This window comes from Eretmochelys imbricata, chromosome 7, assembly GCF_965152235.1.
Source record: "Eretmochelys imbricata isolate rEreImb1 chromosome 7, rEreImb1.hap1, whole genome shotgun sequence".
NCBI lineage: Eukaryota > Metazoa > Chordata > Testudines > Cheloniidae > Eretmochelys > Eretmochelys imbricata.
In genome coordinates, this window is record NC_135578.1 from 29,473,389 (window position 1) to 29,487,038 (window position 13,650).

The 13,650-nt window shown below is 41.1% G+C and overlaps 1 protein-coding gene across 1 annotated transcript in view; it reads left to right on the forward strand.

The window, feature by feature from the left end:
• Positions 1–13,650, forward strand: part of WNK2 (WNK lysine deficient protein kinase 2) — a 163,142-nt gene that overhangs the window by 60,421 nt on the left and 89,071 nt on the right. Inside the window, exons 2-4 of the mRNA XM_077821699.1 lie at positions 290–462; positions 1,507–1,727; positions 6,552–6,709. Coding sequence (XP_077677825.1) covers positions 290–462; positions 1,507–1,727; positions 6,552–6,709 — 552 coding nt within the window. The remainder of the gene's footprint in view (positions 1–289; positions 463–1,506; positions 1,728–6,551; positions 6,710–13,650) is intronic.

Here is a 13,650-nt window from a genome sequence, read left to right on the forward strand (position 1 = left end):
AGGCTCTTATGTTGCATACCACAGACATTTCTTGGATACAGGGCTACTCGTCCTTCAGCTCAGCTCAGAGACACAATTTAATGATGACAGGAACTAAATTTGAGGCTAGTGCCCCTGTGGAGTTCTTGTTCCTTCACGTTACTCATTTCTTATATAAATAGTTTTTATAATGATCATACTTGATGTGATCATAAAAGAAATCTAGTACTGTCAAAACCATAGTAAATGACTTACAGTAAAAAAAAAAAAAGTTTTATTCAATACTAATAATGCTTATTTTGGATTACAGGACAGAAAATTGACAAAAGTAGAGAGACAGAGATTTAAGGAGGAAGCAGAAATGTTGAAAGGTCTTCAGCATCCAAACATTGTTAGATTTTACGACTTCTGGGAGTCCTGTGTAAAAGGGAAAAAATGTATAGTGCTGGTTACTGAATTGATGACCTCAGGAACGCTAAAAACGTAAGTACTGTGCTCCTGGTGGCACATCTCAGAATAGCTGCTGAAATTCTTAGAAAAATATTAGTTATAGCCTCTCTGGGGAAAAAAAGGCATCTCAGGACCAAAAAACTGATCTGTTCTGTCCCTTCAGTCATGTGTCCCGATGTTTGAACTCTGTTGATCTGAAAGCAGAATTTCAGCACCTTTTGCTGTTTCCCCTGAGCTACTGTTTCAGTTATGTAACTATCAGCAGTTCTCTCCTTTGTTTTCTGTTCTGCACATGAAGCTCTGTGTGAATTTGTTAGGTTGTTGTTGATCGTGGTTTTGTTTGCTTGTTTTGGTTTGGTTTTTGGGGGCGGGGGTTGGTGTTTGTGGTTTGCATTACAAAACTGCAATAAAATAGCGCTTTAGCTGGAGGGGTTCATTTTTTGACTCAAGAGCTGCTCCAGGTTATCTCCTAAACAGCACTAATTAATAGCTTGTGGTTCAGTTGGTTATAAAGCAGTTGGCACAAACTTCAGAACAGATTTTCATCCCCGATGGGAGTAATACACATCACTGCACAACTCCAACATGCCACTCTGCAAGTGCAAGAAGCAGATTTTGAGTTCCTCCAAAACATACCCTCCATATCTACAGTAAAGATGTGTGTCTTAGGCTAATGGTAGAAATGCAGGTCTGCAGTACACAGATCAAAAGACTTCCATAGTGTGCTAATCTGAATACATAAAACATTTTATGTTCTAGCATAGGTCTTTGCATAAAATGAATTGCTTTACTATTAAACTTCCATATGTCTGAATATTGGTGGTATTTGTACCAGGGAAGTATGATACAATAATTAACTTCCTCCAAAAAAATGAAATGTTTCTGTGCTTTCTTCAGAGAGCACAATTTACTTTCACCATGATGCTGTCTCTGAGCTGCTTGTGGTTGGGTGTGTGTGGGGGGGGGTGGGGGTGTATTCAAAACAAGGTCCTAATTTTGTCCATTGTAAAACCTTTAGAGTTTTAAATAACGCTTTTTTTCTTTATGCCTATGGCTCTCTCTGTGTTTTTGCGGCAGGTATCTGAAAAGATTTAAAGTGATGAAACCAAAAGTTCTTCGTAGCTGGTGCCGACAAATCCTGAAAGGTCTACTGTTCTTGCACACGAGAACTCCACCAATCATTCACAGAGACCTAAAATGTGACAATATTTTTATTACGGGACCAACTGGATCTGTGAAAATAGGAGACTTAGGTCTGGCAACCCTCAAAAGAGCTTCATTTGCCAAAAGTGTAATAGGTAATCATTCTGTTCTGTATTGTAGCCCTTCTTGTCCTGCTTTGGTGGTGAGCTGTTCTTATTCGTGGTGTTTGTTTCATTTTAGTATTTATATCCTTGTCGTTTGGCTGCAGAAATGAAGGTGGCTGTGTGTGGCTAAATCCTCTATACTGCTTAGGAAAATCTCAATCTATGGTTCTATCTAGAAAATGGTACCATGGCATGGTAAATTCTCTTCTAAATCAAAACAGTAGAGGCCCCCCTATTTCTTCTAAAATGATTTTTAATGTCTTCTCACCATATCCTCCATATAGGTAATGTTTGTATGTCCTTTTCATTTCTAATTCTAAAAGAATGAGTCACTAGTTCAGCATTTATTTTTGCCTTCAGAGATGTACTCATTTGCTGCGGGCCTACATTAGCAGCACCCTTGCACTGCAGCTGTCTTTCACTTTAGAGTGGGTAAGTGTCTTCAAAAAAAACCCCACATACCCCAAGTACTCTGTATCCCAGGACTGCTATTTTACTGAAACCTGATAACACTTTAAAGTCAAACTGATTTTTTTCACCAGAACATTCAAAGGCCCTTCTCCTCAGGAAAGCCCCAATTCAAGGAAGCACTCTTAGTCGAGACAGCAGTTTTATCTCCATTTTCAGTAGAATTTCAGTGCGTGCTTAAGTGCTTTCCTGAATCGTGACCTAAGGGCAGTATTTCCCTGCCAAATGTTAACTTTTTAACCCCAGCCACTTTGGCACCGATGAAGTTGATGCAACACTTCTTTGAGTGGGGAAAGTGTGTGATGCCCCTTTTCCTCCATTCTCAATCAGCTCAACCCTTTTCACTCAAACTTCCTGAGCAAATTTACCCTTTGGAAACTTAAGACCATGAAAATTTCAGCTTTGTAGATGAAAGTTATAGAACCTTGTGGTTGAAAATGAAGTAGCAAAGGTGAGGGAATTTATCATGGCAATGCTCATGTTCCAGCTACAGTATTTAAATACTCTAAAATTCAATTTCTATTCATAAAGAAGCTTTTAGGCTTCTGGAGGAGTGGATAATATCTTATCATAGCAAACTAATCCTGGTAACACCTATTCCCTAGTCAGCAAAACAGTATGTTCTTTTGAAAAGTAATTGCTAAAGTAATTCTTTTGCATCGGAAAGCTTAATAAAAGGATACCTTCATTTTTACTGGTATATTTCAGTAACACCAGCATATAGCTGTTAGACTGATATCATTGAGATTAAAGTGGCTGATTAAATTCTGTGGCCAGATCCTCAGCTCATGTAAATCTGTTTAGCTCCATTGATTTTAATGAACCCATGCTGATTTACACCAGGTGAGATTCTGGCCTTGGATTTTGGTATTTGAAGGTTCTGTCCACTCTAGGAGGCAAGTTTTCCATTCAAAAATTTTCCACCCTCACGATCCCCACTAGTACCAGTAGTGTAGTTGAGGCTTCTGTGGCTGTTGGAATTTTTACCACTGAGCCATCAAACCTGCTCAGAGCAGATCTAGACAAGACGTTAGCAAAAATACTGGAGGCTGTTGGCAATTTGTCTCCTCTAGTGGTGGTAGTAGTGGAGGGAAACTGTTGGGAAAAATCCTAGAGTAGGCAAGACTTAATGGAAGTTGAGAAAACCCCTTTATAAACTTGGCTACCTTTTGTAATTCTCTTCAGAAGAGTGCTTACGAAAAAGAGCAATGGATTGAGTAGCATTGGGCAGATCAGTGATTCTGTGAATGAATACTGAGCCCATAGTTGTTCCAGTTTTTAAGGACTATTAAGCATACAGAAAACCTTTTTGAATCTAATTTGTTACAAATGAATTCATACACAGACCAAATGAGATTCTTGCCCCTTGGACTATATTTTTGGAATGCTATTATAGTATCTCCTGCTTTTTAGATTGCTCCCTCCTCAGGGTGGCGACCGTCATTTTAAATGCTGCATAATTCATCAGTTTCTCTTTGTTCTAGGCTGACTGGGATTCAGTGGCAATGTAGCAGGTCTGTAGAGCGTAGTCCACATCTGACACAGCCGTGAACCATTTCGTAGTTGCAATGTAAGGTTCTGTCACAGGTGGCAAATAAAGGGCCAGTGTCGGAATGCAGCACTTTTCTGTCAAGTCACCCTAAGCCAAGGTTTTAAAACTCCATATCAAGATTCAGGGTAATTACAGCTGAGTCTTGCTGACAGGTGGGGTCCAACTAGGATATAAAGGGAGTGTCTTTGAGACAGTGGCAACAAGAACAGAGGAGGGCCTGAGAGAGGCCCCAGGAGTATCAAAGCTGAGAGAAGATTAAGCTGAGGCTTATTTTGTCTTAGGCCAGGTCTGTACCAGAAAAGGTTTGCTGGTATAGATATACTGGCAAACCCTCCTAGTGCAGATGCAGCTTATTCCAGCAGAAAAGTGCTTTTACTGATACAGTTGATACCTGTTCCCCAGCAAAAGCACTTTTATGGTGGTATGACTGTGTCTATCCTAGGCTTTCTACAAGTATAGAAATATGAAAAAAAATCATACTCCTAACCAACATTGCTATACTGTCAAAAGTTTCTAATGTAGACCTGGCCTGAAAGGCTAATAAAGCCAAATCCCAGGAAGGAAGTGAGTTTGGTTTCTAACCCAGAGTCCATGTCTTGTTGAAAACTAGTGAATGACACGGGCCATTAGGAGTCCTTCCGAAACCAAAATTATTACTTTTCTTATGCTCACAGGTTAATGTACCTAGAGAAAACAAACGTCCCTTTTTGCACCTTCTCATTGATATCCTAGTTGGTGGAAAATGCTCTTTCTTCCTTTTAAGATCTGTGATCCTATCTAGATAATCCATTTTCATCTTAAGCACTGCCTTATTCACTCCTCTTGCATCTTTCCTGACATTCATTTGATAAGAAAATAATATTTTATGTGCAGACTCCCACCACCCAAGCATAAACTGTCCCATGACTAGATGCAGTTCCTTGAATAAATTGTTTGATGCAAGCACCAGTGCTGAAGGTATCATTTGAGCTCTGTAGACCTCACTGTTCAAAGTAATTGTTTTTCAGAGGCTCTTTGACAAGAGTTAAACAACTATTGTGACTGAATTTCCAAGTCTTGGTGCTCAGCGTGGGAGTTACTCAGTTACCAGTGATGTCATTACTACCTCTGTTTGTTCTTGATTTGCTGTATAGAAAAGGGAACTTTTGAAGGGATTCTAGGTAGCGATTTGTATTGAGCTGCTAGTTCCAGTTATAGACTCATAGAACTGGAAGGGACCTCGAAAGGTCATCTAGTCCAGTCCTCTGCACTCATGGCAGGACTAAGTGTTATCTAGACCATCCCTGACAAGTGTTTGTCCAACCTGTCTTAAAAATCCCCAATGATGATGATTCCACAACCTCCCTAGGCAATTTATTCCAGTGCTTAACCACTCTGTCAGGAAGTTTTTCCTAATCTCCAACCTAAATCGCCCTTCCTGCAATTTAAGCCCATTGCTTCTTTTCCTATCCTCAGAGGTTAAGAACAACAATTTTTCTCCCTCTCCTTGTAACAACATTTTATGTACTTGAAAATTGTCATCATGTCCCCCCTCAATCTTCTCTTTACCAGACTAAACAAACCCAATTTTTTCAATCTTTCCTCATAGGTCATGTTTTCTATACCTTTAATCATTTATGTTGCTCTTCTCTGGACTTTGTCCAATTTGTCCGCATTTCCTGAAATGTGGCGCCCAGAACTGGGCACGATACTCCAGTTGAGGCCTAATCAGCACGGAGTGGAGCGAAAGAATTACTTCTCGTGTCTTGCTTACAGTACTCCTGCTAATACATCCCAGAATGATGTTTGCTTTTTTTGCAACAGCGTTACACTGTTGACTCATATTTAGCTTGTGATCCACTATGACCCCCACATCCCTTTCCACAGTACTCCTTCCTAGGCAGTCATTTCCTATTATGTATGTGTGCAACTGATTGTTCCTTCCTAAGTGGAGTACTTTGCATTTGTTCGTATTGAATTTCATCCTGTTTACTTCAGACCATTTCTTCAGTTTGTCCAGATCATTTTGAATTTTTAATCCTATCCTCCAAAGCACTTGCAACCCCTCCCAGCTTGGTATCATCCGCAAACTTTATGCTTTATGTACTTTATGTGCTATTATCTAAATCATTGATGAAGGTATTGACCAGAACAGTTATGATGGAGTAAAAATGGGGCTTTATTTCAGGCTTATCGCAGTGGGTCCAATTTCTGCCGCCCTAACCCCCACTGAGAAGGACCTTACTCTGAGTAGTTCTGTTGGTTTCTACTCATTGAAGTGATGGTACAATCAGTCTTAATGCTAGTGTTCTTCATGCATGACCTCATATAAGAACTTGGACTACCACACATCTCACCAAAAGTGCAACTTGCTAAGTAATTACTACTTGTATTGCTGGAAACAATCTGTAAACTGTCTAAATCAGATGTGAAGTTTCTTGTCTTTCTCTTTCCCTTCTCCTTCTCTCTCTCTCTCCCTCCCCGCCCCCCATCCCCATAAAAAATCGTTATGAAACTTTCAGTTTATTTCCACGCCCTATACTGTGTTCACTTCAGGATTTGCTCTTCGCTTCTGGAATTTTTACACATATCTGCATTTCTCACAGCAGTACTGATGAGGGTAGGGGCAGTTGTGTGGGGTTCTGTTTTTGTTTTGGGGGGGGGTGGGGAGGGAGTTTATTTTAGTTGTTTTAAAATAATCTTGCATTTACCCAGACACAGCTGAAATGGGTACATTTTTATAGATCAGGAAAAAAACTGCAGTGAAACATATTTACTATTTGTGTCTATCTTAAATTCTTCCCTTTTGTGTCTAGGTACTCCAGAATTTATGGCCCCAGAAATGTATGAAGAACACTATGATGAATCAGTTGACGTATATGCTTTTGGAATGTGCATGTTGGAAATGGCTACCTCAGAATACCCCTACTCAGAATGCCAGAATGCTGCTCAGATTTACCGGAAAGTAACCTGTGTAAGTGAGCTTTAATAGGTGTACTTACATTTTTATTCAGTTTGGTTTTTTTTTTTTTTAGCATGGGTCTTTATAATCTGAAACCAGTTGAAGTACTTTCTTAACCTCTTAAACAATATGCTGTTTTGGACTCTGAATTGGGATGTACGTTGTGGTGGGATACTAGTAGGGTAGAAATTACATGTCTCCTTTCTCCTCTTCCGGGAGGTAGAAGATGCTTGCAGGTTCATTTGGAATGTCTAAAATTCCACAGTTGCATTACTGCCATCTGGCATTTGGTTTTACTATAGCTGCATAAGGCGAATTTTAATAATCTCTCTGTGCTCCTTGGTGATTTTATTATTTATCTACAGCAGTCAAAGTAGATGGGAGTGGGGAACGCTGTTCTTTTTGTAAATGGGGCTGCCCAGTTCAGCTGGGCTTCCCACAATTCAGAATTGTTTCATGCATGTTATAGTGGAAGAAAAAGGAAAATTCCTACATTGCAGCCTCTAGATACTCTTCATGTTCCTACATTGTGGCAAAGGATATAATCTGATTCAGACCTCTGGTAATAGAGCCTCCTGTCTTATAGCTTCCTCTGTCACAGCTCATCTGTGTAACAAGTTATCTGAAGGTCACTTGAGAGGAAGGAGTCCATGATTAATAGTGTTATAACTGCATTTGGGAACTCTGTAGGGTCTATGAGTCTCCAAGTACATAACTGGGGAATGGCTCCAATGTATCTACAGGAGGGAGGCTAGGTTGGAGGAGAAGATGGTCTGAAAGGGAGCCAGGAGTGATCGCTTATACCACCGTATATGATCCTGTGCTGGTGATCAAATCCCAAGTGTCCTGGTCTACGTGAGTTGATCTGGAAACTACCTAGGAAAGCTCTGTGGCTTTAATGGAGACCTAAAGATCAGTGGAAAATCACAACCTGCATGGACACTGAAGTTGCCACTCTACCAGTTTTTTTTATGCGGGGATGTTACCATTAGGTGAAACCACTAACACAATACTTTCTTCAGATTGTTGTTTGCACTGTTGGTTGTAGCTGTGGTTGTCCCAGGATATTAGAGAGACAAGGTGGGTGAGGTGATATCTTTTATTGAACCAACTTCTGTTGGGGGAAGAGAGAAGCTTTCGAGGACACAGAGTTCTTCTGGAGAACTCTGTGTAGACTCCAAAGCTTGTCTCTTTCACCAACAGAAATTGGTCCAATAAAAGATACTACCTCACCCACTGTGACTTTCTTCACAGTGGAACACTTCAAACGCACTGGCACATCAAACACCCCAGGCCTTTCTAGCCAGTTTACTCCCCCTGGGAAATGATGAGGTGAGTTCTGTTGTCTCCCTGAGACATGTAGTTCACCTGGGTATAAGGAAGTGTTAGACAGACAAAACTGCACAGGATCACGTTTATTATCTATCTCTCTCTCTCTCACACACACACGTACACGCACACACACGTTCTGCAACTGCTAGATAGTTACCAGTCCTGAATGTACCGTGACTTGACAAAACTGCACAGGATCACGTTTATTATCTCTCTCTCTGGCCAGGAAAGCCGGGCACAAGGAAGAGCTGGGTCTCTGTTGGGCATGCACCGATGCCCTTCCATGTTGGCAGCAGAATGTTACCCTCCAAAGTCTTCCATCTCACCTATCCTTTTTGTAGGCTTTAGTTTGAATCCAGAGTCTATAGGTCTTGCTGTGTCATGCTGCCTCTGGGTTTGGTGTGATTGATCACCCGTCAACTGCAGGCATGACTTTCAGCCTAGGACCTGGCTTTGATGTTTCTTCAATTGTACTTTTGTTCTTTTCTTTTGAGGGTGGACTCTTCTTGCTTTGTCAGGGCTGTTGTCTGCGTCTTCAGCCGTTGGTGTTTACACTTTATTTCATCAGGACAGGCTGGGGCTGGAGGTTGATTCCATCATCCATACATACCTCATTCTCACATCTAAACTACACTAATCAGATTACAGCGGGGTTTTGCAAAAATGAAGTGAGCATTTTAAAATGGAGTTTGGGACAAGTTAAAATGGAGTTTGGGTTACAACATGGACAAGTGTAAGGAATGGCAGACAGTGAACAGAAGTTACAATGTTGAAGCAGTGCAAGTTTCAATGATTTTAAGCAGCAATTGGATTGAAAGTGAAACTCAATTAGCCAGTTATTGGGGTAGCTGGTTTTATGAATGAATGTAGTTTCATTCATAATACTTTACTTATGAAGTTATATTAATAAAGTGAACAATTAAAAACCATTTCATTGATCAGTTCTACAGAAGGTGGGAGTGGCTGTGCACACCTCTTCTCAAGGACCTAGAATGGAGCTGGGAGGGAAAAGCAGCTACACCTAGAGAAGGCTCAAGCTGAGCTATGGATAATGTTGCTTTTATTTCTAAAGCCAAACCCAAGCAAGGTGGTGAGTGTCTAACGTTGCATGGTATACAGACTGAGCAGATTGCTCACGCCTTCCAAAAGCAAGGTCCCAAAAGCACAGCTAGTCTCTCTCTCCATTTTCCTCTGATCAGAGAAGAATCCTGCCAGTCAGAGCTGCCCCAGTATGACGTAGGTTTCAGTACAATCCCATGAATGTGATGGTCACAGCCAGTGAAGCTGGAGACCGAAACGGCATATCCGGAGATGCCTTCTAATAACCGTATCGCTCCACTTTCCTCAATCCCTGCCAGAGCAGAGGAGGCCTTCATCTGGTACCCAGCTACGCACCCTTTCCTGATAAAGCTGTAGTGCTTGTGTGGGCCTTTATAATTTCATCTCCTATAGCCCAGAACATAGAGCACCAGTCCCTAACTATTCCCTTGCCATTGCTGTCAGACTGGCAGGCAGAGAACCAGGCACTCCTGCTAGACGGCCTTGTTTTTATAGACCTATTTCTGCTCAGCTGGGCTTGATGATAAGAACAGGAACAGTATGGATGAGCCAGAGTTCCCTGGTTGAAAAGTTGGCGTTGGTGTCACCGAAAGCAAAGTGACGTTGGAGCTGTCTGTGGAATCCGTGGCAATATGCTGACAGTATGAGACCACCACTGAATAGTGAAGTAGTTCTTACTCACTCCTATGTAAATAGTAACCCAGTTACTATTGCAAGTTGCCATTTGTAACTAAGCAAAGTGGGATCTCAGCTACTTGGACTCCCGGCCCAAAGTAGCTTAGAAACACCTTTTTCCTTGCAAAGGGCTGCATCCCATCCTCTGCTCTGCAGGAGGAGTATAATGGAACCGCTTTGCGGTGCAAGCAGCAGGACAAAATCTCTAGCTAATGTTCTAATAGCAGAATCAGGACCAGCACATTGGAGCACCAAACAATATGGGGTATGTGCAGCCACACAGTCATCTAGCCTTTCAGCTACTGTCTGGTCGTCTTAACACGGTCCTTAGCTGGCGGTGCATATTATCCCTTTCCAAAGAAGCAAAGTGCATCTGGTAGCTCACTGAAGCTGCTTGCCCCAAGTCCTAATGCTGGGAGTCCCTTGTACCTCAAACACAGCTATCTTGGGAAGAACTTCCAGAAGGATTAGCAAGGACTAGGTGCAGCCGGCATGATGTGATGGCCTATATGTACGTCTCTGCACTGCTGGAAGTGATAGTAGCCACTGAGGGAGTGTGGATGTATCTGAATTCTTTAGCTGATAAAATGGACACCAGTATCACCATGAGGAAGGGATTAGCGAACTGCTTGGGGAGGGAAAGAAATGCCTTTCCAAACCCTGAAGGCTGTGTGCAAACTGTCAGTCCCAGAGAGAGGAGCAAGGAGCTGGTCCTCCTAACATAAGGATATTAGAGAGAGAAGTATGAGCCTTAGGAAGGGCTCTTGTTCCCACCCAGGCAAATCTTGCTTTCAGCCTGGATTTCCCCAGGAGAATAGCTGCTTCTACAGCCCAGGGCGCTACCACAAAGAGCAACACATTGGCTGATCTTTGTGAGTAACCAGACAGGAGTGCGTTTTGTTCTCTAGACAGGATATTACTCCAGTAAGACTGGGGTTTGCTCTGGGAGGGAGGCAGGCAGCGGAACCCTGAGATTCCCCCCCCACCCCACCCCCCATGAGGTCTTTTACAGATGGGTTTGACAACCTGAGCAGAAAAAGTTAATTATTTAAAGATTCACCTCATCAAAAAAATCCATAACAACAAACTTTGTTGATTATACAGGCTTTCCGCAGTTAGTGCAGCTGGCATTTTCATTTGTCTCATTAGATCAAAGTAGCTAAGAATATGGAGAGAAATGAAGAGGCCAAATTCTCAATTTTGCTCCTTACAGGGGCCTCACTAGGGCAGAATGTGTCCATAAACTTCTCAAATAAAGAATAAATGATGTAAATGTGGTTTGTTCATGAACACTACTAAATATTTCAACTTAGAACTGACATGGCTTCAACAACACTGCATACAGATATTTACATGAAACATTGGTTTGCAGGGACCACCTTTTGTATTCTGTGTTTGTACAGTACACAGTCAGGTCCTGGTCTCTGACTAGGGCTTCTAAGCACTATGCTAATACAAATAAATAATAATAGGAAAAACAATGCACCAGAAATATAACTGCATTCCTGTGTCTTTTAAATTGGAAGAGTGTCATTAATGATCTAGCCTTAGTGTAACATAGTGCATAGGAGAGTAACACATTGATTACACTGTTTTTAATTCCTTATTCATATTTCTGTCCTCCTCAGCCAGATGCTAAACTCTAACAGCAAAACAATATGTTGAGCTCTTCTCTGTTACGAGAGTGTAAGATGCTGCTGAAATAACATATTTTATTGTTGCTCATGGTGATAGGAACTGTTGGCATGCAAAACTGTTAAATTAATTTCTGAAACTTTCCTCTTTTCACTTTTTTGGTGTTAGAGGATTATGCAGCCATAGATTACTATGTTGTTGCAATTAAGGCCCTTTTCCCTATCTAAGCTTCTTCACCCAATTGACCCATGGTGCAATTCCATTTTCTTTAGTCATCCACTGTTTGTCCTTTATGTGCGGAGATGTGAGCATGTGGAGGAGATGTGAGCATGTTGTCCAGAGTAATATCGCACTGATTCCTTGAGTTTTCTCTTTCCTAGGTTTTTACAGAGTAGGTTGAAGATTCTTTGTGAGATTAGACTGCTACTAGCTCATGCCCCTCAACCTTAGCATCTAAGTTAATCTAAAGAATAAAATGGCACACTTCATTTATAACTTTTTTTTTTCCACCCAAGGACTCTCATGATGACTTTTTTTTTTTAGGCTTCTAGCCACAACCCAAAGAACAACAGAAAGACTAGAAACATGTCTGTGATCCTGTCTGTAGTGACCAAGTTAAGGTCTCAGATTTTGCACTGGGGACCCAAAACCTCAGTATGCTGGTAATCAGAGTGCTGAGTATAAACAAGGTGGGGAAAGTAGTAAAGTAAATTCTGGACTTGGTTCAGTTTAATGCTGCACGATGCAAAAAGAAATAAGGGGGAAAATAAAAAACACACATTATTGCAGCGAACATTAAAATGATTTTTTTGGGGTCAGCATATTTCCGATGACCTTAGTTCTGATGCTGTAATCTCATTTTTCATGCGTAGCTTGTTGTGTTTTTCCCCTAGTCAGATTTTCTTTGTGTTTAATCATTCTGCCAAGTAATTTTGATGTAGACAGTGAAGCATATTTTGTGATAAAATATCTGACTTGCTGCTCTTCCCTTGCAGGTCCAATCCAAATATTTGTTTTACTGGTGCACTGCAGAATTCACAGCAGACAAACTTCAGTTCTTGAATCCATTGGGATTTAATAGATGCCTTATTGGCTTTAGGGGCAGGAGCCTAAAGATCACAAACATATAATTTTAAAACATCGCTCTGTGGAGTCATTTTGTTCACATCCTTTCCCTTTTGACAGTCTTAATGGGTTTAATGTTTTTCCTGTATTTTGCATTTGGCTTATACAAACGGAAGTAACCCATCTTTTGCAAGAGACTGCTGAAACAGACAAGCCGTGTTATCATTCTCATTGGTCTGTTCATGTATATCAGAGACCTTCTTAGATCTGCAGGTTAGCAGAATTGTCACCTGTTGTGCTTTGAAACAGAGATGAGTTTGAGATTGCATAGGTTCTCGCTATTTAAAATCCTGGGATGAAATTTGGCCTGACTGGGAATTTTGCCATTCTCTTCAGTGGGGGCCATGATTTCACCCCCATAGTCTTGACATTTCATCTCTTCTGCATGAAGAGAGTATTTCCTGTTGCAGGAACTCTGTAACTCCACGCAATTCACTCTGCTGGAAAAGTGGGATTTTAGTGCACCAGCACCATATTCCCTCCCTGTTTTTTATTTTGGGAGGCCAAGCAAAATAAAGTGCAGGCTTCAGTTGGCCCTGGATATGATTCTCAGACAGTACCCAACATATGGGCAAATCATTTTTTTTTTCTCAGTATTGAAATGAAAGCACCTCTTTCTGTTGGGAGACCAACCAAGTTACCTTGTGCATATAGCCTTTGCTTGCAGCATGTAATGTGCCAACATGAGACGACTAATAGTACAGAACATACCCTCTATATTAGGATATCACTTCCATTGCTTTGCAGAGTGAAAGGGTTTTTTTGGTTTTTGTTCCAAAACTCTGAATTATGCCACCACTAACCCACAGTAAACAAAATACCAAAAGCAGCCATCTAAACCAAGGAAAAGATTGTAGAAAAGGTACAGACTTTCAGGCTAATATGGTTTAGGTTTAACTTTGATTTGTCTGGCATCAGTTGTACATTTCTTAAAGCAGACTGTTATTGTTTCAATAGAGTGATTCCTTCCCCTGGTGTAAAAATTGTTGTATCTCTTTTTAGAGACAAGAAGCCATTTTTAGCTCTCTTAGAGTCTGGCTTAGAGATTCAATCTTTTAATGCCTGAAATGTGCATGGCTGTGCAGGCTCAAAGACCTTTCACTGGACTCCAGTGAATTTTCTTCTTC